This window comes from Phacochoerus africanus, chromosome 9 (genome assembly GCF_016906955.1).
Source record: "Phacochoerus africanus isolate WHEZ1 chromosome 9, ROS_Pafr_v1, whole genome shotgun sequence".
Taxonomy (NCBI): domain Eukaryota; kingdom Metazoa; phylum Chordata; class Mammalia; order Artiodactyla; family Suidae; genus Phacochoerus; species Phacochoerus africanus.
In genome coordinates, this window is record NC_062552.1 from 54,471,473 (window position 1) to 54,496,660 (window position 25,188).

The following is a 25,188-nucleotide window of genomic DNA, read 5'->3' on the forward strand; positions in this document are numbered from 1 at the left end:
TTAATATTTTTTGTATGAGTTAATTATAGGTACAGATATACATATATACATGGTGGCATAATAAGAAAAGTCTGGATAAATGCTTTGGAATCTCAGAAAAGAGAGACGTTAATAACCACATGCTGAAGAAAGCAGAATCCATTTGGGCTGGGCCTAGAAGTGTGATTTGGGTAAAACAGATTGAAATGGTGGGTTTTCCAAATTGAGAAAAGAGCAGAGAAAAAAATCCCTAAAGCAGACAGTGCAGGGCTCTTGTGGAGAATGTAAGTGATACAGTGTGATTGGAGCATAGGTTATTGAAAGGTTTTTGAAAGGGCAAAATTGGAAATACAGTTGAAAGGGTCTCATGGGTCCAGAAGATGGACAGCTTTGAGGGCCAGCTAAAGAGGTTTTAGAATAGAGGAAAAACAAACATGTTCTCTTTTCTGTTATATTGTGTCAGATCAGTTGCGGGAAATATTAGAGAAAAAGTAGGCATTTGGTCTATTCTGTACTATGATCAGTTTTATATTTTCAAACTTGTAGTATGTTGAAAGATCTTGACACCTCCGACAGAAGGGATGGTCTTGGCACATCAGAGGACTTGTCAGAACCTGAGAAAATGACTTCACAGCAACCTAATCCAGAAACCAGCACAGACTGTGAAGGTACAAAAGTGTCTTAGAGATAACACTTTTTGGCCACCCAGTGGCACTTGGGGTTCCCAGTTTAGGGATCAGATCTGAGCTGAAGTTATAACCTCCGCTGCTTCCGCAGCAAGGCAGGATCCTTTAACCCACTGCGCTGGCCGGTGATTGAACCTGTGTCCTGGCACTGCAGAGACACCACTGATCCTGCTGTGCCACAGCAGGAACTCTGATGTCTACTTACTTTTAAAGTAATATTGTATTCTCACCCTGTGGCTGTATATATACTATAAGATGGCGAATTTATAGTTCCTTTTGCTCTAATAGTGAGTCATCAGTAACAACCAACCACCATGGGTTAACCAGCATTGGCTCAAACAACTCAGAAACCCATAAACTTGTTTTCTCACAAGATGACTTTCTACCAAGTAGCATTTTCAAAATAGAGAATGAATTATTTCTCTTATTGAACCAAAATCTTGTCTTCTTATAACTTTAATCCTGTGGTGAGATGTCTGAAGCACCTAAGGCTACATCATATTAGGCCTTTCACGTCTTTATAGATACTTGTTTCTAGAGCTTTCTTCCTCCTGGTTCTCCTTGTATATACTCTGGGTTTGGTTCTTGGTGTCCACTTCAAATTGGATACTTTTTGTTTGATTTGTTTCTAATTCGTTTTCTAATTTTCTGTTAAATATCTAGTAAAATCTTTTAGCATTATGACTTAGAAAAACAGCTGTCTCCTTTCCTGCTAATTTCTACTTCCCAGAGGCTTTTTTAGTTAGAGATTTCTGCCTTCTATTCTGCAATTGTTTTCTGGCATTATTCCTTTTTATTTTCTTATTTTCCTTTCCCTTTTCCCTTTCACTCTTCCTGAAACTTCTATTGTTTGGCTCTTAGACATCTATTAATTACCTTTTCTATTTTCCGTCTCTTGCTTTTCTGCTTTCTGGGAGATTTCCTCACTTTTATCATTAACTCCTCCATGGAATTTTTCACTTTTATCAAATTAGTTTCCAAGAGCTCTTTTTTATTCTGAGTATTTCTTTCTTTCTTTCTTTTTTTTTGTCTTTTGTCTTTTGCCTTTTGTCTTTTTAGGGCCACACCATGGCATATGGAGGTTCCCAGGCTGGAGGTAGAATTGGAGCCGTAGCTGCCAGCCTACACCACAGCTGAAGCAACTCAGGGTCTGAGCCGCGTCTTCGACCTACACCACAGCTCACAGCAATGCCAGATCCTTAACCCACTAAGCGAGGCCAGGGCAAACCCACAACCTCGTGGTTACTGGTTGGGTTCGTTAACCACTGAGCCAAGACGGGAACTCCTCTCTGAGTGTTTCTATTCTTGTTTGATGGGTGCTGTTTACAGTGTGTGTGTGTGTGTGTGTGTGTGTGTGTGTACATGCACATGTATAGTGAGCTCTGGGTGTTGTTTCTGTTTTCTCTGAATATCTTTTTGTTTATTTTGGTCTCTGAATTTATCGTTACAGGTGTTCCTCAAATATCTGATGTCATAGGCACTCTTCTAAGTGCCTTACAATATTAACTAATTTAATCCTCCCCATGATCCTTTAAGGTAGTTTCTGTTATCCCATTTTACAAGTAAGGAAACTGAGGTAGTCATAGTTAGGCAGAAGCAGAACTAGGATTTGAACCTAGCAGTCTTGAGGCTCTTGCGTTTACACCATACTGTTTCTTCGTCATTAAGTGTCACTGATGAAATGGTTGGCCAGGACGAGAGCAAGGACAGAGTCCTCATATCCTCCCTCTCAGTCCATTCATCATCACTTCTTGTTCACCTTGTTACAAATCTGCCTTTGGACCATGTTTCTCGGTCTTATCCACAGTGATGCAAAAGACCCGGTCATATGACTTCAGAGGTTCAAGGTCTGAAAAAACCAAGAGAGGGAGCATATGGGACACTGGCTCTAGAGTGATGCAGGCCAAGAATACAAGGCTGCTTCTTTCCACTCGAGGCTTGGGTGACTGTGGCTAATTAGTTATGCTCCTCTGGCCCTCAGTTTCTTCTATTAAAGGAGGAGAATCGTATCTACCTTGCCCAGTAGTTGTCAGAGTTCAAAATAAAGCACCCAATGCACTGTAGGCCTTCGAAAAATGGTAGCTATTGTTACCTGCCAGTCTAGTAATCCTTTCAAAGAAGGAAATACATTAAGATGGCGGGTATATTTTTATGAACTCTTGCTAACTCTCTATAATTATTTCCTCTCCTTTGAGCTCACAAAGCAGCCATTTGATAACATGTTCTAAAATTTTGCCTTGAATTAACTTAAAGATCACCAGCATGTAGCTTTTGGCATTCCCTTTAGAATTTTTTTCAAAATTAGAACAATATTTGCTTGTCTGCACTCTTCCATCAACTCTCCTGTTCATGAGACGCCTCATGTCTCAGTGAGGTTTTCTTTGCAGGTTTCCTTTGTAGTCTGAGGTGTAATCTATCTAGACAAGGAGACTTGGGCTCCTTTCCCTCCTCTCTCTGAGCCTGTCTTGGTTTTCATTTCCTCTGGACCCTTGTTTATTCTCCTCTTTCCAATCCGATTTCCGATCTCCTTGCAGAGAAAACAGATGTCAAACAGCAATTCAGCAAGTCCACTTTACCATTCCATACTTCACGACCCTGCTTGTCAGTCACTAGCAAAAGTCCACACTCCAGAGTCATTCCCACACTGACGCATGTGTCCTCTCATTCGTGTCACCCCACCACCGCCACCTCTGTCCTCTGTCCCTTGCCTTCCTGCCCTTTAGACCCTTCAGCTGGCTGCCCTCAGTCAACAATTTCCCAGGCACCTCATTCTCTTCACTGACCATCTCCTGGGAATCTTGCTGCCTCTGCAGCCCACCCAATCTCTTCATTGCTCCCACACACCTTAGGCCCCAGGAGTGGGCAGGCATCTTCCTTGTTTCCTATGGCTACCCTAACCCCTTTTTTTTCTTTCCTTCATCTATAGCCACCCCTCCTGTGACATTCTCTTTCTTAATTATGTAGCTGAAATTTAAAAGTGTGGAGTGGACTGGCTGTATTCAGATGTCTAGGCATTGTTATCAGGAATTTCCCTCTCTCACATCTGCTTTTCTCTCCTCTTTTTCATCCCATCTCTCCCCCACTATCTCTTATTTCCTTGGATCTCTGTATCCTGCTTCCCCTTGTGTTGGCTTTATTTTCAAGCAGTGTTCTCCCATGTGGTGGCAGAGATGGCCACCAGCAGCCTGTCCAGCTTGTTGAAGAGATTCTTTTCCAGTCGGTTCAAAAATTCTTAGACTTAGTCCTCATTGAGCTACCTTAGATCAGCTGAGGCTTTGGGGGTGGTCTCCAGAAAGAGAGTCTAAGTGCTGTGCTTTTATCATTGAATGGAAGCCTGGATGCCCGGGGCGGGGTGGGTGTCTTGCCTGTCTAGACTTTTATGATATACTTTGTGTGGAAATGGTGAGATTTACACCTAAAGTTAGTAAAAAATAAATAAATAAATCGATAAACTTTTGTATCTTACAACATCTTTTGTTACCCTAAGAGAAATATTAAGAATTAATAGGAAATTAAATGATAACATGGTTATGGACTCTCATGATTTAGAATAAAGACAATCTGATCCAAATTATTTCATAGATAGCTAATGGGTGTTGATATGGTTGTTTATAATCTTGTTTTGAAACTACTTCAGGGAGTTCCAGTCATGATGGCTCAGCTGTATCCAACTAGTATCCATGAGGATGCATGTTCAGTCCCTGGCCTTGCTCAGTGGGTTAAGGGTCCGGCATTTCTGTGAGCTGTGGTGTAGGTCGCAGACGTGGCTCAGATCCCATGTTGCTGTGGCTGTGGTGTAGGCTTGTTGGAAATTACAATAACTCTGGCTCGGGTCGTCAGTGTCAGAAAGTGAGACACATGGACAAGGAGAAATCTTGACAAGGCTCTTTACTTCTGCAGAAGGGTGCGGGCACTCCAAAAAGTGTGTTCGCCAAACAAAGGACCCTCCCCTATTTATTCCTAACGCAGGTGATTTACCTGTCCCCTTTCCATTGGTCAGGCCAGGGCGCACAGTCTTCCCCGTTGGCTAATTTGAAACACATTGTTACTGGAAAAGAGGGAAAGGGGAGGGGTGGGGGTCACAGGAAGGCATTTCGGCAAAATGGAGTAACCACGATTCCTTTGATAGAAGAGACATTATGTTACTTCCCACAGGCTGGCAGCTACAGCTCCAGTTTGACCCCCTAGCCTGGGAACCTCCATATGCCACAGGTGTGGCCCTAAAAGACAAAAAAAAAAAGAAAGAAAGAAAGAAACTACTTCATGTTTTATATGCTTGCCTTTCAAAATTTTAAATCTTTTTTGTTGTCAAGGAAAAATATTACTTTATAATTAACGTAATTACTTTATAGCTGGACAGATAAATGTACAGCAGCAGCTTATCCGTGTGATGGACCATATCTGTAAATTACTTGATACCATTCCTGATGACAAGCTGAAGGCTTTGGATTGTGGGAATGAACTGCTCCAGCAGCGGGACATGAGGTATCTTGATTTTTCTCCTTCTGGAAAATATCCGATTACGTTTCTACCCCCATTCTAAGTCATAAGCATTATAGGGCAAGATTTCCATTGAATATCATAATTATCACTATGTTTTAAGTTTATTTACCTTTTCAAACTGTTCCTTTAAGCATTTGTATTCAGATTTTTGAGACTGGGGAAAAGAGGCTATATTTAGGCACGGTGTGGCATGGAAACTAAACAGTGTGGCCTGCCATAGCAGACTACTCAAATGTAATACGGTGTTCTGTGCTCTCTCTTCAGAAGGAAACTCCTTGCTGAAGCAGATTTTAACACACGTGATGCCAGTGCCCTTGCCTTGCTGTGGAGATGCAGGCCTGCTTCACTTGGTAGCCCTGTGGCATCTGTTTCCTCACCTTCTGCATTTCCAAATGGCGATTCCTGTCCTACAGGGAGTTCTGTTAAGGAGTTAACTTTTCCACACTGTCTCTCAAATTCCGTCTCTTCTGGGGAGCATTTGCTGACTACTACCCCAGGAAAGACGGGATTCTCAGCCACCACGAAGACTGTCTTTGAAAGACCTCCATTCAATTCCCATTTACAGAAGTCTTTTGTAAGTAGCAACTGGGCTGAAACCCCAAGGGTAGAAAAAAGAAATGAAAGCTCTTATTTCCCAGGAAATGTTCTTACAAGCACTGCTGTGAAAGATCAGAATAAACACACTACCTCAATAAATGACTTGGAAAGAGAAATCCGGGCGTCCTGTGATATTGATAATTTTGACATAGATGACTTTGATGATGATGATGATGATGACTGGGAAAATATGATGCATAATTTAGCAGCCAGCAAATCTTCCACAGCTGTCTATCAACCTATTAAGGAAGGTCGGCCAGTCAAATCAGTATCAGAAAGGATTTCTTCAGCCAAGACAGACCCTCTTCCAGTGGCATCTACTGCTCAAAATAAAAACTTCTCAGAGTCAATTCACAATTACACTGGTAAGTTTAAAATAAATTGAATGGTTATATTTTATTTGAAAACAAAACTGGTCAAAATAGGAACTGTGTGAGAAAAACCATAGCAAATCATCATTGCCTGAAAACGACATTGTTTCTATGCAAATTTCTGCTGATAATATGAATTACAAATCACAATTTCAAAAGCAAGTTGCTCCTTTGTCTCTGTAGCAGCTGTAGTTTTATAAAATGTGTAATTATAACCTATTGTAGTAAAGCTCTAAAGTCATTACAAATGTGCCTTGCCTTTAAATTAACATTTTTTAGTCTCTAAAACAATAAAGCTCATGAAGGCCAAGTTCGTAATGCTTTTTGGGGGTGGGTAAAAGCAAAGCTGAATTTATGTTAAAAGTGTAATTGTGTGTATTTTTAGAATTCTGGATTGATGAGAACTGATCAATTTATAAAGTAGAGAAACATTAAAATGTAGGGCAGCCTAGGAAAGATAATGAAGTCAGAAATTTCTTACATCAGTCAAATGATTTCTTTTGGTCTAAAATCATTTTATTTCTTTGAGTGCCCACTATGTGCCATGTTCAGTGCACAGGTCCTGAGAGTAGATGGATAATGAAGAAGAGTTCCTGCCCTCTTGGAGCTCACTGTTTAAAGAGAAGTTTTTTGGAAGAGTAAAATTAGCCATTGCAAAGACTGCAGAGAAAAGGCAAAATTAATTTTAAAAACTTACATCAGCCTTATAATGTTGTCAAAAATTGGGATTTTTTTTTTTTAGCTGAATCAAGTTATGTGAGTAAGATTTTGTAAAAGTACAGTCCTCTCTATTTTCGCCATTGATGACTTAATACCACAGAGGTTGTTCTTGCAGTTACGCTGTTGACCTTTAAAATAACCATCAGTGGGTTTATTTTTGCATTATGTTTGATGTGTCATACTTGTGTCCGCAATTATCTTTGAGGCAGTTGAGTGTTGGGGTCAGAGTAACTGCCAGAGCCAACGTGAGCATCTCTTGTTCTCTGTGCTGAGCCAGAGCTGTGACAGCAAGGGTGCAGAACAGGGGGCGGAGTGAGAGACGTTTCGGAAGAAGAATCAGAGGAAGCTGGCATGACTCTGAGGTTTCAGACCCGGTGACTGGGAAAACCAGGACACCAGGAACAGAAATAGGGAAGTCAGGAGGCAGAGGCAGATTTGGAGAAAAGCTGAGGAGGGCTGTCTTAAGGTTTGCTGAGCTTTAAGTGCTGGAAAGTCATTCAGGTAGGAATGTCTTGCACACAATTGGAGGTGCGGGCAGAACTGAAACTTAGGAGGAGGCCAGTCTGGTCTTAAGAAAGAGATCTTGGCATCTGGTACCCATCAGGAATGTTTAAGGTCATAGGACCAAAAGAAGAATGTCTAAAGCCCCCAATCCCCAGTGTGTGATGGATTTTTCCAAATTTAAGGTGCAGGTGGAGGAAATGGAGCTGGAAAAGGGAATTTAAAGCGAGTAGAAAACCCGTGATTGTCTTGAAGGTCAAGAGAGAATAGCAGTGGTAGGTGCTGCAAAAAAAAGTCCAAGAAAGACCTGAGTTTAGCCCTGAGGAGGCTTTGACGCTGGGCAGTGAGGAAACCCCCATCAGCAGTTAAAGGAGACCCACGCTGATGACTTGGCAGGGCAAAGGGTAAAAATGCTGAAACTGAGCTGTTACAATAATACCCTGATTTCTCTTAACATTGATTATTTTCTTAGACAAGTCGGAGCAAAATTTAACATCCAGAAATCTGAAACACAAGCATTTCCAAAGTCTTAATTTTCCTCATACAAAAGAAATGATGAAGATTTTTCATAAAAAATTTGGCCTGCATAATTTTAGAACTAATCAGCTTGAGGCGATCAATGCTGCACTGCTTGGTGAAGACTGTTTTATCTTAATGCCCACTGGTATGTATTTTTAGATATGAATTGGCAGGAATCCATTGGCAGATGTTAAATGAATGCCCTTTAATAGAAATAAAAAGAACACCTACACAGTATTTCTATCATTTAGGGACCTCTAAACCTCCGGTGCCGTAGTTGGTAAAGTGTATTATCTCATATCTTCTGTTCAAGTTGTTGACATGATAATGTTTATAGCCCTTTAATACTTTCAACTCAAAGCTCATAGTGTTGAATTGATCTAGGATTTTCCTTTGGGAATTTTTCTTTTTTCTAGTCTAAATTAGCCTGGAACAAGAAGAAAAAATTACTGTCACAGACCGTGACCATTTCTGGCAGTTTATTTGGCACAACCTAGTATTGCATGGTGATTAAAATCGTCAGCTCTGGAGCGTTGGCCTGATCTTAAAGCACAGCTCTGCCACTTCTTAACCATGTGGCCTTGAGCAAGCCGCCTCCCTCCCTGAACCCCAGCCTCCTCGTAATAACGAGGGGGTAATAATGAGGTGCCCACTTAGAGCGTTGTGAGGATTAAGGGAAAAGCATTGAGCGTAGTTCTTTCTCATCCTCAGTTTTGAAGAGTTCCAGGACTTTTCTTTGTGCTATTAAAGCTTATAACAGCTGGTCAATGATTTATGTTTATCCAGGTAAGAATATTAGATGAGCCCTTGGGATAAGAAGCATGGGGACGTATTGTAAATCCACTGTACTTCAGTTAACAATGAAGAAGGAGCTGCAGCCTGGGGAGTTTGGAGCTTCATTACCTACTTGTAGCCTCCCCTCTGCCTTTCACTCGCCTGGCTGGGACTTCCAGCCATTGGTCGTTGCTATCATCATTAAGTAATGTTGGCTGGGCATCTGAATTTTTTCATACTGATTTTAAATTTTAGACAGTGTAGTTGGTTTAATCAGCAGCACTTCATCCTTCATTAACTTGTTCAGTCCTGCCTTCTGTGTGGCCTCCAGTTTGGTATTCTAAAGCTGGATGGCACCCTGGCCCTGATCTCGTCCAGCAGGACTTTCTATGATCCTCTAGGGTTTTGGGAGCATTTTTCAGGGTCACGTAGACTCTCAAAGTAATCCTGCTGCATTTAAAATAGTTTCCTGCTCTGATTCTTGCTTTTTGCTGCCATATGTACCTACATAAGATGTCCTAAAAGATAATTTTTACATATTTAAATTGCCCAAATATTTTGGTTCATTCAAATACGGTGTATTATCACTTGGTATCCTATTAGTTAATTACTTTAAATAATGTGACATTGTAACTTTTGCCTTCATGCTCTCAAGATAGAACCTGACAGATTTCTTGTTTTGTCATTTCTTTTAGGAGGTGGTAAAAGTTTGTGTTACCAGCTCCCTGCCTGTGTTTCTTCTGGGGTCACCATTGTCATTTCCCCCTTGAGATCACTTATAGTAGATCAAGTCCAAAAGCTGACTTCCTTGGATGTAAGTTAAAACAAAACACTACCCATTATAATAGAAATACTAATAAAAGCATAATTTAAAAAATATGTTTCTGGAGTTCCCATCGTGGCTCAGAGGTTAACGAACCTGACTGGGATCCATGAGGATGTAGGTTAAGGATCCAATGTTGCCATGAGCTGTGGTGTAGGTCACAGACGTGGCTCAGGTCTGGCATAGGCCGGCAGCAACAGCTCCGATTGGACCCCTAGCCTGGGAACCTCCATATGCCGCTTGTGCAGTCCTAAAAAGGCAAAAAAGACCAAAAAAATAAATAAATAAAGCATGACTATTATAGTAAGTTGTACATTTAAATGCAAGCCTTTGAGAATGCTGGAACAGATAACCTTCTGAAGTTCAATCTGATTTTATTCTAGAAGTACATATTTTAGTAAGAACTTTTAACCTAGATTTTCCTGATGTAAATTTTTTTTTCTAACATGGAAGGATTTCTTTTTTTTTTTTTTTTTACTACTGTCAGATTGGCTTAGTTCTCACTCTCTTAATATCTTGAAATGCATACACATGTGCATGCCCACACACAGATGTCCTTTCTTCTTCTGGCCAAGGTTAAGAAAGTATCCTGAATGCAGTCGACTTAAAATCCTGCCGATTGTGATCAAACAGAACTGTTTTCGGGGTTATGAGCCACCATCCCTTAACAGGACCACTGATTTGATTTTTCTTCCAAAGGATGTCTTAGGACAGTGATGGTAGCAGTGGTTCAGCCATTCATGTTATGGTCTTTTCAGTATCGTTGTGCATTAAAACCCTAAAGATAAATCTACCTAAAAAAATATATATATAGCCATGCATTAGGACTGAAATCTCCTAGATGTTGAATTCATATTTGTCTTACAAATACAAAAAGTTGGAAGTAAAGAAAAGAGGGAAAAAGAAAAGGAACTAAACAGTGGAAAGAATATTTGACCTATGATTAACAGGGTTTTTCAAAAATAAACATTGATTTTTTGTTATTTTTATTATGTTGAGATTCTCTTTCCTTTGACAGTTTTGGTATGTGACATATTTATAAAACCTAAGGATAAATGTAAGCTCGAGTCAGATTCATGTCTAAAATTTAAATTGTTTACAACTTTTATTCTTAGATTCCAGCTACATATCTGACAGGTGATAAGACTGACTCCGAAGCTACAAGTATTTACCTCCAGTTATCAAAAAAAGACCCAATTATAAAACTTCTATATGTCACTCCAGAGAAGGTTTGTATTTATATCATTATTTTAAAATACAATATTGAGACTATTTCCGGGAGGAAAAAAAAACCCAAAAAAACAGTCGAAAGACCTCCTGTGTTTCTCTCCTTTGCTACTCACATAGAATTTTTCACTCTAGTCACCTAATATATGGAGGTTTTCCTTTACATCAGGCAGTTCTCTGTGATACCAGCTGGGTGTCGTGTGGTACAATTTAACTCAGTTCTGACTCTGTCTACCCAGAGAGAGTGTCAGATCCCACAGGTTAAGGACTCAGTCTTACGAGATTGGTACCACTCTGCTTCAGATGCTGGGCCACAGGTTACCCACAACTTCTGTCAGACTTGGCTCCAAATCACAGGTTCCCATGATCTCCTCCTGCTTGAATTGAGCAACTTGCTAGAACAGCTCACAGATTTCAGGGAGACACTTACTTAACCTTTCCCAGTTCATGAAAGGCGATGATAAAGGACACAGATAAACAGCCAGGTGAGGAGCTACACAGACCTAGGGCCAGGTCTAGGAGGGTCCTGAGCTTCTGTCTCTGTGGGGCTGGGGAAGTCAACCCTCAGTATGTGGCTGTGTTTGCCAACACAGAGGCTCTCTGAACCCCATACTTTTAGGATTTCACAGAGGCGTCCTCACTTGGGTGTGATCAGTTATTGACTCCATTTCTAGACTGACTCTCCTCTCTAGAGGATGGGGGTGGGACTGAAAGTTCCAAGCTTTTAATCATGGCTTGTTCTTTCTGGTGATCAGGTCCCACCCAGGAGCCCACCCAGAGTTATCTCAATAGAGCAAAAGATGCTCCTAGTGCTCTTATCACTTAAGAATTTGCAAGGGTTTCAGGAACCCTGTGCCAGGAACTGGGAGCAGAGACAAGTATGTTTTTCTGTTACCTCATAAAAGCCTACTAGATTACATATATTTTAAATTTTTTACATAATTTATGATGTACAGTTTAGTGCAAAAATTCTTGTGTAATGTTCACTGAGAAACCCCAAATGGTCACATTTCACTTGCTCTATTTTTCTTTTAAACATATGAGTAAGTTACAGACATGATATCCTTTTAACCCTAAATACTTCACATTTCCTAAAAACAAAGTATTTTCTTGCATAACCTCAGTACAGTTATCAAAATTAGAAAGTATTCATTGACGTAATTCTGTTACTTTGGGAGTTCCTGTAGTTACGAACCCGACTAGTATCCACGAAAATGCAGGTTCAATCCCTAGCCTCTCTCAGTAGGTTGGGGATCCCACGTTGCAGCGAGCTGTGGTGTATGTCACACATTCGGCTTGGATCCCTCATTGCTGTGGCTGTGATGTAGGCCAGCATCTGCAGCTCTGATTCTACCCTTCTTAGCCTGGGAACCTCCATATGCCATGGTGTAGCCCTAAAAAAAAATTGTTAACCTGTAAACCTTATTCCAGTTTTACCAGTTGTCCCAATAATCCTTTATAGCAAAACAAAATCCTAGATTATGCATTGCATTAATTGTTGTGTCTCTTTAAACAATTTCTGTCTTTTGCGATCTTGACAGTTTTGAAAAGTGAAGGCCAATTGTTTTGAAGACTGTCCCTCCGATTGAGTTTATGTTTACTCTTTTTTTTTTCTTTTTTTGTCTTTTTGCCTTTTCTAGGGCCGCTTCCCACGGCATATGGAGGTTCCCAGGCTAGGGGTCAAATTGGAGCTGTAGCCGGTGGCCTATGCCAGAGCCACAGCAATGTGGGATCCGAGCCACGTCTGCGACCTACACCACAGCTCATGGCGACACCGGGTCCTTAACCCACTGAGCGAGGCCAGGGATCGAACCCGTAACCTCATGGTTCCTAGTCGGATTCGTTAACCACTGCGCCACGACAGGAACTCCTGTTTACTCTTGATTAGATTTGGGTTCCTCATTTTGAGGGGGATGTAAATTTTTTTGTAACTGTAGGTATCCTGTTGTGGAATAACTGAACTATATAAATATCCTATTACACATCAGACTTTTACCCTAGAGTTTTATTGTCCATTGATAATTCCCCATCAGTTATCATAATGTGTGCCAAATGATGATTTTTTTTAACTTAGTTGGCATTGTGCTATGCAAGGACAAGCTTTTCCTTTTACCCACATATTTATTTATATCAATATCAAATCAGATTCTTAATTATTCAGTGGGTTATAATTACCATTATGGTTTTTTTTTTTTTTTTTTTTTTTTAACAGCTGTACCTGTGGCATATGGAAGTTCCCAGGCCAGGGGTTATATCAGAGTTGCAGCCGCTGGCCACAGCCAAAGACACAGCCACAATGGATCCAAGCCACATCTGTGACCTACAGCTCATGGCAATGCAAGGTCCTTAACCCACTGAGTGAGGCCAGGGATCAAACCTGCATCCCCACGGACGCTATGTTGGATTCTTAACCCCCTGAGCCACAACAGGAACTCCCCATCATCTGTTTTGATGTTCTAATTGTCCTAGGTTTAACCAGTGGGAAAGCTCCATCAAATTGGCTTTTGTGTCCTTGTTATATATGTCAAGACATAGGGGCCAGGTATGGTCATTGCCACTAGGATGTCATTGCTTCTAGGCCCAGTTATGGACAGAGCTACAAAATGTAAATATATGTACGTGTGTGTGTGTGTGTATGTGTATTTATATTCCCCCAAACAACACACACAGAGGTAACACACATCAGTAACCTTGCTCCCACAGTAACCGTGTGGTGGCCCCCAGATACCCAGAGGCAGAATAACTTTTAGAACCACTGGCCTAACACATAACTGTTGGCTAAATGTGGGTGAACAGTCTGAGAGGTCTCATTTGCTGTTTTTCCATTACTTCTAATTCTGTTCATTGATTGAAATCAGAACCAATTTTATTTGGAGGTTTTAAAACAACTTAAGTCACAGTGGGACTTAGAGACAACCCAATCCTTAAGATGATGTGTTTCAGTGTTTTAAAATGTCTGATTGATGCATTTCTGGTCTAGGTCTGTGCAAGTAACAGACTGATTTCTACTCTGGAGAATCTGTACAACAGGAAGCTCTTGGCACGTTTTGTTATTGATGAAGCACATTGTGTCAGTCAGGTAAATACTGTTTTCTGTGTCTTGAAATAGCAATAAATATATACTACCAACAGTGTGTGTATTTTCAGAACTGAAGAGAAGAAACATTGAGTGAATTATTCCGCTATTGCACTGAAAAATGAGGTTGTTCTTAATATAGTGAGCAGTGTTTGCTTTATGTAAGGAAGATCCAAATCGTCTGAAAAGCAGTATTTTATTTCCAACTAGTGGGGACATGATTTTCGTCCAGACTACAAAAGAATGAATATGCTGCGCCAGAAGTTTCCCTCTGTTCCGGTGATGGCGCTTACAGCCACTGCCAATCCCAGGGTGCAGAAGGACATCCTCACTCAGCTGAAGATTCTCAGACCTCAGGTGTAAGTTGTTGAAAGTCATTAATTTCAAAGCCTCAAGGCAGTGGCTCCCAGATTGCCACACATTAGAATCATCTACAGAGCCTTAAAAATCCCAGTGCCCAGGTTGCACCCAGTGCCAATTAGATCAGAATTGGGGAGGTTGGGAGCTAGTATGTTTTTTAAAATCCCCAAGTGATTCCACTGTGCAGCTAGCTCAATTTGGGAACCTAGGGCTTTTCTTCACTCACTGAAGTTAAAACTCGATCCCAGTACCTATTTTGGAAGTAGGGCAACAGTGCTCGGCATACCTGTTAAACCCCGGGATAGTCTCAGTAATAAATCAGCTTTTATTTATCCAGTCTTAGCTCCCATGTATCCAAGAGTATACATGACGGAGTGAACAGATGACCCTGCTTTGTCATTTCCCTCTGAAGTCGCACTTGTATCCAGGAACTATGTTTAACAGCTTTGGTGCTTTGTTTTCATCTCAACAGCAAAGTGCTTCTTGTTGCCACCAAATCCATAGTTAATAAGTAACAAAAACTACTATAGGCGTTCCCGTTGTGGCTCAGTGGATTAAGAATCCAACTAGTATCCATGAGGGTTCGGGTTCAATCCCTGGCCTCACTCAGTGGGTTGGGGATCTGGCATTGTCGTGAGCCATGAGCCATGGTGTAGACCATAGACACAGCTCAAATCCTACATTGCTGTGGCTGTGGTGTAGACCAGCAGTTGTAGCTCCGATTTGACCCCTAGCCCGGGAACCTCCGTGTGCCATGGGTGCAGCCCTAAAAAGCGGAAAAAAAGAAAAACCACTATAGAAAGTATCCCCACATATACAGGTTGTACTGAATTATTTTGTGCTCCTACATGACTTTGCAGAGACAGATACATTCTCTGATAGGTTCATTCAGCTCAGATATTTACTTAACAGCTATTGTCTGCTAAAGTTAAAATATTTTTTCCTTCTAATTTATTGGTAGGTGCTTTTAGATTGAGGAATGTCTGAAAGAATAATGACTAATGTATTAGGGTGAATTTTTAAAGCTTTGGTCATTTGGAAATGGGGATAGTCTGGCTCTATAAATACTGTAATCAGTAAAAACACTAACAGCATCTCAGTGGATTGTGAGAAGAACTAAAAGTGCTGTGTGATGGGTTATGGGTGTGGTGGGGGGAGGTTATGAGCTCAAGATAGCTCCAAAGACCTTTGCAAATTAAACTGGCAATCCTAAACTCAAGAATTTTAAAGTCCTCAAAATTTTGTGCATGGAATCACAAAATTTAGAATGTGGTATTTGAATTTAATTTAATTTTGCTTCCATAATTAATATGCATTACAACATTATATTTAAGGTATCTTGTACTTTAAGTTCTAGTGAAGAACCCACATGCAGGAAATTTGCTTCTACCAATACTGTTGTGATCTTATAAAAGCTTTTTTTTAAAAAAAAAAAAAAAAGGCAGTGTTTTTAGCTTTTTTCCATCAATTTATGCCAGATGTAATCTGTTCTTTTATTTTTTACATTTTTTTATTAAAGTATAATTCATTTACAGTATGGTGTCAATTTCTGCTGTACAGTGATTCAGCCATAAATATACATATACATTCACCTACTGTTCTTTTTGTTGTTGCTTTTTAGAGCCGCACCTGCAGCACATGGAAGTTCCCAGGCTAGGGGTTGAATTGGAGCTGCAGCTGCCGGCCTATCCCACAGCCACAGCAATGCCAGATCAGAGCCATGTCTGCGACCTACACCACAGCTCCCCGCAACGCCAGATCCTTAACCCACTGAGTGAGGCCAGGGATCAGACCCATGTCCTCATGGTTGCTAGTTGGGTTTGTTATCACTGAGCCATGACGGGAACTCCATTACTGTTGTTTTTGATCAGTAGTATTGGTTGCCAAATGCCCATAGCTAAAAGAAATGATATAAATTCAACTTACATTTTAAATAACTTCCTAAAAGTATAGAATTTATCCTTTTTTTTTTCTTTTTTCTTTTTTTTTTCTTTTGAGTAAACCTTGCACGTAGATGTTTAGAGGAAGGCACCTTTAGTATCTTTTCCCAGCAGTGTGAAGGGGAGATCTGTCTGGAAAAGTAAAAGACTATACATTTCCTGGGTCTAGCATGTGGTGCCCTGTGCATACTTGGCACCGAGTAAGAATGAATAATTGGAACATATGGAATAATTTTGGTAAATGTAGGTAAAATATGAAAATTTGAGCAGGTCTGTTGACTCCTTAATATATTTGGACTTCTACATTTGGGAGAATTTAAATCCCTGAGTGCAAGTAAAAGATTTTAATAAACACTTTCTGTTACTTTTTTTTTTCTGATCTTCTTTTCTGACAGTAGGCCCCTTGTTTGGATTAAATTTCCCAGCTACTGCTGTGTCATGGCCTTGGTGAATGTGGGTGTCCCTAGGGTTGAGGTCACAGGCCTGTGCTTCTTTGCCCATTGGTGGGAATATTCTTCCTCTTTGGAAAATAGAAAGGTGGAAATAAAATGGATTGACTTCATTCCTTTTCCTTAGGCCCTTAAAATATGAACTTAGCCAAAGAAAAGAGATGGACATTTAGACAGTTAATACAGCACAGTAAGCACTAAATAAATGAGGGCCTGAATGCATGAGTATTTTGTTGTGATCTAATATTTTGTTGTCCAGTAAAGAATCAACGAGTGTATGGAGTTCCTATCGTGGCTCAGCTGAAAGGAACCCAACTAGTATCAGTGAGGTTGCAGGTTCAGTCCCTGGCCTCGCTTGGTGGGTTAAGATTCTGGCGTTGCTGTGAGCTGTGGTGTAGGATCCAAACACGGCTTGGGTCCTGCATTGCTGTGGCTGTGGCATAGGCTGGCAGCTGTACTCCAGTTCGACCCTTAGCCTGGGAACTTCCACATGCCTCGGGTGCAGCCCTAAAAATACAAAAAATAAAAAGAATGTGTACGTATAACTGAACCACTTTGCTGCAGTAGAAATTAACACAATATTGTAAATCAACTATACTTAAATAATTTTTTAAAATTCTTAAGCATAAATTTTGAATGAGAGAGTTCCCTTTGTGGTTCAGCAGTTAACAAACCCGACTAGGATCCATGAGGGTGCAGGTTTGATCCCTGGCCTGGCTCAGTGGCTTAAGGGTTCAGCGTTGCCATGAGCTGTGGTGTTGTGGTGTAGGTTGCAGACGCAGCTTAGATCCTGGGTTGCTGTGGCTGTGGCGTAGGCCGGCAGCTGTAGCTCCAGTTCAACCCCTGGCCTGGGAACCTCCATGAGCCACAGGTGCAGCCCTAAAAAGAAATTTTTTTTTGCTTGGAGTGTATAACTTAATGAGAGGACTTTTTCCCAGTTCAATGTCTATGGATGAATCAAGTCAGTTCATATTTCTTATTTTTATAGGTGTATTTTATAGCATTGAGAAATGTCGCTCATATCAACATGCAGATGGGAATGGAAAGCATTTTATTATAGTATTAACGCCCAGTTATTTAAATTCCTTCTGATGTATATGCCAAAGTTATATAATCTGTCATCAAAAATTATTTTTAATGATCTGTCAACTGACATCTCAATTAGGTCCTCCAAATTTTGTGAAAAGCAAAGAATTGGAAACCATCTGACTAGCAAAATAAGTCAGATCATTAGTTACTCACTTTACTTTTTCTGGGAAATATACCCTAAAAAATGCTTTACCAAAACTTTTCTAATGACTATTAAATTTTCTTGTTATTCTTTTACTTAAATGAATCCTGTAGCCAGTGTATTTGGAGGAGTTAGGGAAATCAAAATGCTATTGGTTTCAGGACACCTTTCCTAATATAGTTTTGACATATTTTTATTATCTGGTGTGCTTTTAAATAATAGTTTTGTCAAAACTTTGTAGCTGCCAATTCGTTCTTTCAAACAGTGGGACACGAGTTCCCATTGTGGTGCAGTGGTTAACGAATCCGACTAGGAACCATGAGGTTGCGGTTCGATCCCTGGCCTTGCTCAGTGGGTTAAGGATCCGGCGTTGCCTGAGCTGAGGTGTATGTTGCAGACGTGGCTACAGCTCCGATTAGACCCCTAGCCTGGGAACCTCCATGTGCCGAGGGAGCGGCTCAAGAAATGGCAAAAAGACAAACAAATAAACAATAGGACATAACTACCATATAACCTAGTTGGCAAGGCAAGCTTTCATTGTCAAACCAATTGGCCAAACTAGACTTATTTTCTTACATATAAAAAAAAAAATTCTGGGGAGTTCTGTCAGAACTCAGCAGTAATGAACCTGACTAGGACCCATGAGGATGCCGGTTCGATCCCTGGCTTTGTTCAGTGGGTTAAGGATCTGGCGTTGCCGTGAGCTGTAGTGTAGGTCTTGGACACGGCTCCAGTCCTGCTTTGCTGTGACTGTGATGTAGGCCAGTAGCTGTAGTTCCCATTCGACCCCGAGCCTGGGAACCTCCACATGCCATGAGTGTGCCTTAAAAAGCAAAAATAAATAATTTAAAATTCTGACTTTGTTTTTCAATTCACGTAAACTACTTAGAGCACACCCCCATGAGAGCTTCTCAGTTCCAAAACCAACAGGAGCTAAACACAAATTGGTTTCATTTCCTGACACATCACTTAAAATGACATGAGTTTGACACCCTGGACCTAATAATATTTACTGTTTTCATAGCAACAACAACAGTACTCACTTGATGAAGATACTTTGGAATCCAAAGTTTAAAAAAAAAATTGAGGTATGATTGATGCACCACAAATTTCACCCAGTTAAAGGTTAGAACTTAGTACATGTTTTCATATTTTCAGAATTGAGCATCCATCCCCTGAATCTAAGTTTAGAACATTTTCATCACCCCAAAAAGAAATCTGGTACTCAGCAGTCACTCCCCGTTCTCTCCTTCTCATCTGCGCCCATCTGCTTCCACTGTTTATGTTCGCACGGGTCACTCATGTTGTAGCATCTTTTGGTACTTAGTTCCTTTTTTGCTGAGTAATCTTCCATTGAATGGGCATCCCACATTTTATTTATCCATTCATCAATTGACGTGAGCTCGCTCTCACTAGGATATTTAGTAATCCCAAACATCCTGTTTTTCAACAGGCCAAGTAAGATGTGCCACATGTAATGAACTCTGAGAGATTGATAAACTTTTTCATGACAACAAATTGTATGAACTCAGCGGACCCTTGAGCTACACAGATTTAAACACTGTGCAGATCCATTTATGTGCAGGGTTTTTTTCACTAAATATATGCTACAATACTACACGATCTGCAGCTGGTTGAATCTGCAGATATGGAAACACATACAGAGGACTGTGTATAAAGTTATGTGCAGATTTTTGATGGTCAGCACTCCAACCCCCAAGGGGCAGCTGTACTACATTTAGTTACTGGTCTGTCTGCTGGAGTTTAGTTAAACAGTCTTTTTGTGGTAGAAATATCTGTCTTGGTTTTATTTCTACTTGAGATTTTTGACTTTATATGCTAATCTCACATTGTGTAATGGTTTTTAATAATTTGGTGAATTAATTAGTAAAAATTTTTTAAGTTTTCGTCAGTTATGTCACAAATCAAAAAATTTTTCACATCATATGCCAGGTGTTCTTAGCAGAAGTTTATTTAGATGTAATCCACATAGCATACCGTTCATCTATTCGAAGTGTATGCTTTAATGGTTTTTAGTATAGTCAGAGTTCTGCAGCCTCCCCACAGTCACCAATTTTTTTCTCTTTTTAGGGCCGCACCAGCAGCATATGGAAGTTTCCAGGCTGGGGGTTGAAGCAGAGCTGCAGCCGCCAGCCTTCGATGCAGCCTCAGCAACACCAGATCCAAGCTGCACCTGCGAACTACACCACGGCTCATGGCAACCCCAGATCCATAACCCACTGAGTGAGGCCAGAAATGGAGCCTGTGTCCCCATGGATACTAGTCAGGTTCTTAACACTGAGCCACAACAGTAACTCCCCCACAATCAATTTTAGAATATTTTCATCACCTGCCCCCCCCCCAAATCCCTATATCCATTCATCGTTAATCCCCTTTTCCACTCACACTCCCACCCTCTCCCCGACCCCAACCAGCTCTAGACCACCACTAACCTACTTTCTGTCTATGGATTTACCAGTCTATAGATTGGATATCCCACGTAAGTAGAATCATCTGATAATGTTGTCCCTTATGACTGGCTTCTTTTACTTAGCATAATGTTTTCAAAGTTTATTGCTGAATAATATTCCATTGAGCGGGTTTACAACATTGTATTTATCCCTCTGTGAGTAGCAGGATTGTTTCCATTTTTGGCTGTTATGAGTAATATACTGCTATGAACATTCATGTACAAGCTTTTGTACATATACCTATGTTTTCATTCCTTTTTTTTTGTCTTTTTGCTATTTCTTGGGCCGCTCCCGCGGCATATGGAGGTTCCCAGGCTAGGGGTCGAATGGGAGCTGTAGCCGCCAGTCTACACCAGAGCCACAGCAACGCAGGATCCGAGCTGCGTCTGCAACCTACACCACAGCTCACGGCAATGCCGGATCGTTTACCCACTGAGCAAGGGCAGGGACCAAACCCGCAACCTCATGGTTCCTAGTCAGATTTGATAACCACTCGTGCCACGACGGGAACTCCAGTAATTTCATAATTCTCTGAGAGTAATGCGTTCTATGACAATAGGGATAAAAGAAGCAACTTCATAAAGTGCAAATCATCTTCTCTCCTACCACCTCACTCTCAGTATGTCTGAAATCAGAACATCCCAATAAAGACCAAAATACTTCATTCCTGATGTTATACTTTACTCTTCACACAAAACATTAAACACATAGAGACAACGAAGCCCTACCAAGTGTTTCTGGTACTTGGATTAAAGAAGGTGGAGTTCCTGTTGTGGCTCAGTGGCTCAGCGGATTAAGAATCTGATGTAGTGTCAGGATGCGAGTTCGATCAGTGGCCTCACTCAGTGGGTTAAGGATCAAGCATTGCTGCAGGCTGTGGTGTAGGCTGGCAGCTGCAGCTTCAGTTCGACCCCCAGCTCAGAAACTTCCATATGCCTCAGGTGCGGCCCTAAAAAGAAAAAAAAAGTTTCACCTGTGTGCATACTATATTTCAGTATGTTTTGTTTGATGTGCTGGAGGTGTTTATATCCAGAACAATGCACAGCAATAAAATTTAGAATGGGTAAAGAGTAAAGTATGTTTTTAGAAAGTTAGAGTAAGAGGGAAAAAATGAGACAAGAGTAACCAACAGGAATTCTTGACTACAGGCATTCTCAGACTTACCTTTTTTATTTTTTTGTCTTTCTAGGGCCACGTTCACAGCACATGGAGGTTCCCAGGCTAGGGGTCAAATCGGAGCTATAGTCACTGGCCTACATCACAGCCACAGCCACGCCAGATCCGTGTCTTGTCTGTGACCTACACCAGAGCTCACGGCAATGCCGGATCCTTAACTGGCTGATCGAGGCCAGGAATCAAACCTGCATCCTTGTGGATGGTAGTCAGATTCGTTTCCACTGAGCCAAGATGGGAACTCCCTCAGACTCATCTTTTAGGGGGAAATACCTGTGAAAACAGAAGACCTGGAAATTGATGTTTTTAAAATTGTCTTTGCTCACGCACCTTGAGAAAGTCTTGGTGAACCCCTAGGGGTATGCATACCCCAACTTTAGACCACTGATCTGAAAGAAGTTGGACTGTGGTTTAGAACTCTGAAAAGAGGTCCAAGCTGAGGGTGAAAGTTGGGACTGGTGAGAATGATAGGGGGGTGCTTTGAGACGGGTCCCTGAAGAAAATAGTATAGGGGAAGAAGAAGAGAAGAGCCGAGCATGGGGTTGTGGGGGGTGCAGTTCTCCCTTATGGATTAAGCAAAGAAAAGAGAAGGAGAGGAAGAAATCAGAGAGGTGAGAGGAACCCCCACGGGAATGTAAAATTGTGAGCGCTAATAGAGATTTTCGGGAAGGGTAGGCAACACCGTGGAGTGATAGAGAAATAGGAAAACGAGATCTGATAAAAAACCAAAGTGTGTATGGAACAAGGTCAGGAAATTACTGCTGCCTGTTGCATGGCCTTCTTACCTGTCTGCAGCAGTCCCTTCAGGAACACCACTACCATCCACATTAAAGACATTCTTTAATCCTAAAACTAAATGTTTATCTCATCCATGGCAACAAAACCTGGACCCACCTAGCTTGGATTTAGATACAAAAATACAAAGAATCAAAGATGGTTTTATTGCCCATCCTCTGTATATAAGCAGCCTCCTCCCTACAGGTTACTGCAGTTTATGGTTCTTGTTTCTATTCCGAGGCCCTGAGAAGTCTTCATTCTCTAACCTTAATTCATCCCATAGTGTTCTCTCTCCTTCTCCACTGGAGATGTCAGAACCTGGGGCGATTGGAGGGTGTCTGCCGGGACAAGGACCCTGTAACATTTCCCTACCCTTCTTCAGATTTGAAAGCTTTGGTTGATGGTAGAATGGTAATGGCAAAAGCCAGAATGGAAGTGTTGACATTGGATGCGTGGTTAGTTGGTTGGGAGCATAAGTGTCTTCTGAGAAACTTGCCTTTGGAGGGAAAGGACAGGGTAGGTATAGTGTAGTGGATGGAATATAGGGTGTAGTGGCATATAGGGTCACAAGAAACTTTTTTTTGGTTTTAGGATTGGGGGTTCTAGAAAATAAGCAGAGATAAAAGGGAGGAACTCAAAGTTCCCTGGTAGCTCAGTAGGTTAAGGGTCTGGCATGGTCACTGCTGTGGTGTGGTCTGATCCCTGGCCCCAGAACTTCTGCATGCTGTGGGCATAACCCCCCAAAAAAGGGGGGTGGAGAATTCCCAGAAGAGACTAAAACACAAGAGAGGACACAATGGAGAGGAAGAGCTCACCAAGGCAGTGGGAGACCTAGCGCAGAAGACTAGCAAAAGAGGAGTACATGTGTCAATCAGAGTCAGGCAAGCCCCGTAGAGGCACAGAGCCAAAGTTACAGCTGTCCAGTATCAGGAGGCCTGAGTTCCTGCAGCCCTAAACTACTAGCAGCTAGGTCTTCATTGTGCTCGGTCAAATTTTGGGAATGTTTTCTCTATGATTTTCTTTCTTTTCTTTTCTTTCTTTTCTTTTCTTTTCTTTCTTTTCTTTCTTTTCTTTTCTTTCTTTCTTTCTTTTCTTTCTTTCTTTCTTTCTTCTTTCTTTCTTTCTTTCTTTTCTTTCTTTCTTTCTTTCTTTCTTTTTTCTTCTTTCTTTCTTTCTTTCTCTCTTTCTCTCTCTCTCTCTCTCTCTCTCTCTTTCTCTCTTTCTCTCTTTCTCTCTCTCTCTCTCTCTTTCGTCTTTTTAGGGCCATACCCGTAACATTTGAAGTTCCCAGGCTAGGCATTGAATCGGAACTGCAGCTGCTGGCTTATACCACAGCCACAGCAATGCAGGATCCGAGCCTCGTCTGTGACCTACACTGGATCTTTAACCCACTGAGCGAGGCCAGGGATCGAACCCTCATCCTCATGAATACTAGCCGGGTCCATTACCGCTGAGCCACTATAGGAACTCCCAAGATTTTCTTAATCAAGTTTGCATTGTGGAGTTCCCATCGTGGCTCTGTGGTTAACGAATCCGACTAGGAACCATGAGGTTTTGGGATCAATCCCTGGCCTTGCTTGGTGGGTTAAGGATCTGACATTGCGTGAGCTGTGGCATAGGTCACAGATGCGGCTCGGATCCCATGTTGCCGTGGCTCTGGTGTAGGCTGGCAGCAACAGCTCCGATTAAACCTCTAGCCTGGGAACCTCCATATGCTGCAGGCGTGGCCGTAGAAAAGAAAAACGTTTGCATTGTGGAAAATCAGCATTTAATTTTTGAAGGTGGCTAAACCTATATTTTCTAATAATAACAGAATTTTATGTTTGGGGCTTCTTTTAGGTTTACCATGAGCTTTAACAGACATAATCTAAAATACTATGTGTTACCCAAAAAACCTAAAAAGGTGGCTTTTGATTGCTTAGAATGGATCAGAAAGCATCACCCACGTGAGTACAGCCATGTGATCAATTATGTCTAGAAGTAATAAGTAAGTGTCTTTTTAGTAGCACAGTTGAATATATAAAATTGCATGTTAAACATGTCTTTTCCCATTATGAGAACACTAACTTTCTATTTATAGAGCAGAATATTGCAACTCTTTCAATTCTGGAAATTATAAAATCTCATTTGGTTTGATAACAGTAAACCCTTTGAAAAAAACGTATTAAATTCTCCCTCCTACGCACCTATAGTATAATTTGTGGTTTCAGTGTCTTTCCTCTCGCTTCTATCAGCATATGAATTACACAGAGCCTTCTCCCATGTGTGTTTGCCTTTGAGTTACAGCAACTAAAATAAGATTCTGAAATTCATGGTAGTTGTCCATGTAACCTCTTTTCTATTTTCCATGGGGAATTTTTTTTAAGCATCTCTATTTCATTTCTTTAATTAGTATACATGTTTGTTTGAATAAATCAAACGATGCAAAGATAGACCAAGAAAAAGTCAGTAATTTCCTTTCCAGTCCCTCCTCTCCCAGCCAGTTAATATAAATAACTTTGTGTATGTATCTGTTTCTTTGGCTCTGCCAAGAGAGATAACTTTTTCTTTAATACCTTTTATTTGCTGATTTTAGAAATAACCTACAGACAGCAGTAAAAATTAGAAAGCAACAAAAAAGGTAGAATCAAAAAGACAAAAAAAAGGTAGAATCAAAAGACAGACCTCACCTCAAGACACTTTACCGTTATCATTTTGGTTTATTTCCTTCCAATAATTTTTGTGTGTATTTTTCTTTGCATTAGCATACTACATATGTAGTGTTTCTACCCTTAACCTATTTTATATCTTGAACGTTTTCTCATGTCTTTTTGAGAACCTAGAAAACAGTATATTTCTAAGTTGCATTATGTTTATTTCATAATTTCCTTTTTTAAAAATTTTTGTTTTTACTGCTTTTTTTTTTATGCCACACCTGCAGCATGCAGGCATTCCCAGGCTAGGGAGTGAACCCAAGACACAGGAGTGACAACACCAGACCCTTAACCCACCGGTCACCAGGGAACTCCTAA

At 40.9% G+C, this 25,188-nt stretch overlaps 1 protein-coding gene across 1 annotated transcript in view; it reads left to right on the forward strand.

Annotated features, from left to right (window-relative positions):
- Positions 1–25,188, forward strand: part of BLM (BLM RecQ like helicase) — a 99,950-nt gene that overhangs the window by 40,937 nt on the left and 33,825 nt on the right. Inside the window, 9 exon segments of the mRNA XM_047796395.1 lie at positions 526–647; positions 5,018–5,150; positions 5,433–6,130; positions 7,830–8,021; positions 9,346–9,464; positions 10,589–10,702; positions 13,681–13,779; positions 13,987–14,135; positions 24,017–24,123. Of these exon segments, the coding sequence (XP_047652351.1) occupies positions 526–647; positions 5,018–5,150; positions 5,433–6,130; positions 7,830–8,021; positions 9,346–9,464; positions 10,589–10,702; positions 13,681–13,779; positions 13,987–14,135; positions 24,017–24,123 (1,733 nt within the window).